This window comes from Penaeus monodon, chromosome 27, assembly GCF_015228065.2.
Source record: "Penaeus monodon isolate SGIC_2016 chromosome 27, NSTDA_Pmon_1, whole genome shotgun sequence".
In the NCBI taxonomy this organism is placed as follows: domain Eukaryota; kingdom Metazoa; phylum Arthropoda; class Malacostraca; order Decapoda; family Penaeidae; genus Penaeus; species Penaeus monodon.
In genome coordinates, this window is record NC_051412.1 from 40,672,779 (window position 1) to 40,674,215 (window position 1,437).

General features: G+C 44.7%; 1 protein-coding gene across 1 annotated transcript in view; it reads left to right on the forward strand.

The window, feature by feature from the left end:
- The window catches only part of LOC119590529 (innexin inx3-like), a gene marked incomplete at its 5' end in the record, with an annotated part of 2,812 nt that extends 1,887 nt beyond the window's left edge, over nucleotides 1-925 (forward strand). Inside the window, 2 exon segments of the mRNA XM_037939178.1 lie at nucleotides 187-243; nucleotides 783-925. Of these exon segments, the coding sequence (XP_037795106.1) occupies nucleotides 187-243; nucleotides 783-925 (200 nt within the window).
- Nucleotides 926-1,437: the final 512 nt, after the last annotated feature.

Below are 1,437 nucleotides of genomic sequence, written 5' to 3' on the forward strand. Positions count from 1 at the left end.
GGTACATGAATGCGTAAAGAATGTTATTCCTTTGATCTTGAAGCTGTCGCGTGGGCGCTGGGTAGGAGAGGGAAGCGCGCGCGCGTGTGTGTGTGTGTGCGGAAGGGGCAAAATTAGGGGAGTGAAGAGCACATAAGCCCTCCTTTACACATAGACATATATACGTATGTATTTGTATCTTTCCAGATAAACACTATTTTTGGAACACCTTCACTGTCCTTGAGCAAGAAAGCTCTGCGCTATGTAACCATGCAGCCATGATTTCATTTTCGAAGAGCTTTTTAGTGTCTTCAATAATTAGTTCCAATTATTTATTTTTAGGTCTGCGAATAGACATTTCATAAACGAAAATCTGTTTCACTTTTTTTTATTCTCTATACTTCATGAAATGTGAAGGACTGTCCGAGGTACGTGAGGTTGCGCAGTGATGTAATGATGTCACTTGTGGGTTCAAAAAATCATGTCCTGTGTCATGCAGCTTCCCCGTCATTCTCAAGGGAAACCCGATAGATAATGGAGTTACTGTGAACAATTTAAACAGAAAAGGAATCTAGTTGTGAGACAGGTATTGCTAATTCGCCTAGCGCTGTGGAGATGGGGGGGGGGGAGTAAGACTAGGGAGAGGAGGGGTGGGAGTCACGACCTCCATGAGTCACCTTCTCTTTAAATCTATGCGTCGTATCTTTCATCCTACCTTTCTTATGTAAACTTTAAATTCTTTACCTTTTAAATCTAATTTGCCAGTTCTCAATAATCCCCATTATATGATTTTTAACTCTTAGGTCGTCTTTGTAATATTCATTCGAGGTTGTTGGGTGGTATTACACTTGGTATTGAGGCTCTACACTGTGCAGATTTCAAGGATCTTGGTTTTCCTTGTTTATTGGTGTTGCTGTTGTTAGGGTCGTATATAGGAATGCCATAGAATACTAAAGATGGGGAAGGGGATTTTCTGCCTGGGAAAGTGAAAGTGAAATCATGAGCTAAAATCAAAAGAAATGTTAATAAAGATAGCAAAAGGGATGGGTAATGATGCTTAATCAAAGCGTGTAATCCAAAATGGCCTATAACAAAGATCGGGACTCGATGAATGGGCGATGCTGCAGTATGGCGCCTCGCTGCGTGGTGAGCGTCGTAGGCAAGGCGTAAGGGCGCGTGGTGGCGTCTCCCGGGAGGAATGCCGGTCTCCTCTTCTGTCTCTCTTTATCGCGCGTTTCCTTCGTCTTTCCTAGTCCTTCCCGAGCGCCTTTTCCTCGACATGATGGTATATTGCAAACACTCGAGAAACAGTCGCAGGGCCGTAGGAAAAGGACGACAGTGATGGTGATGCGGTTCTCCCTTCACCTCCCCCCCCCCCCCCGTCCCAGCCCTCGGCGAGGGGGAAAAGAAGCATACATCTGGCAACTTCAGTACGCAATATAGTCCTGAGATTCATCC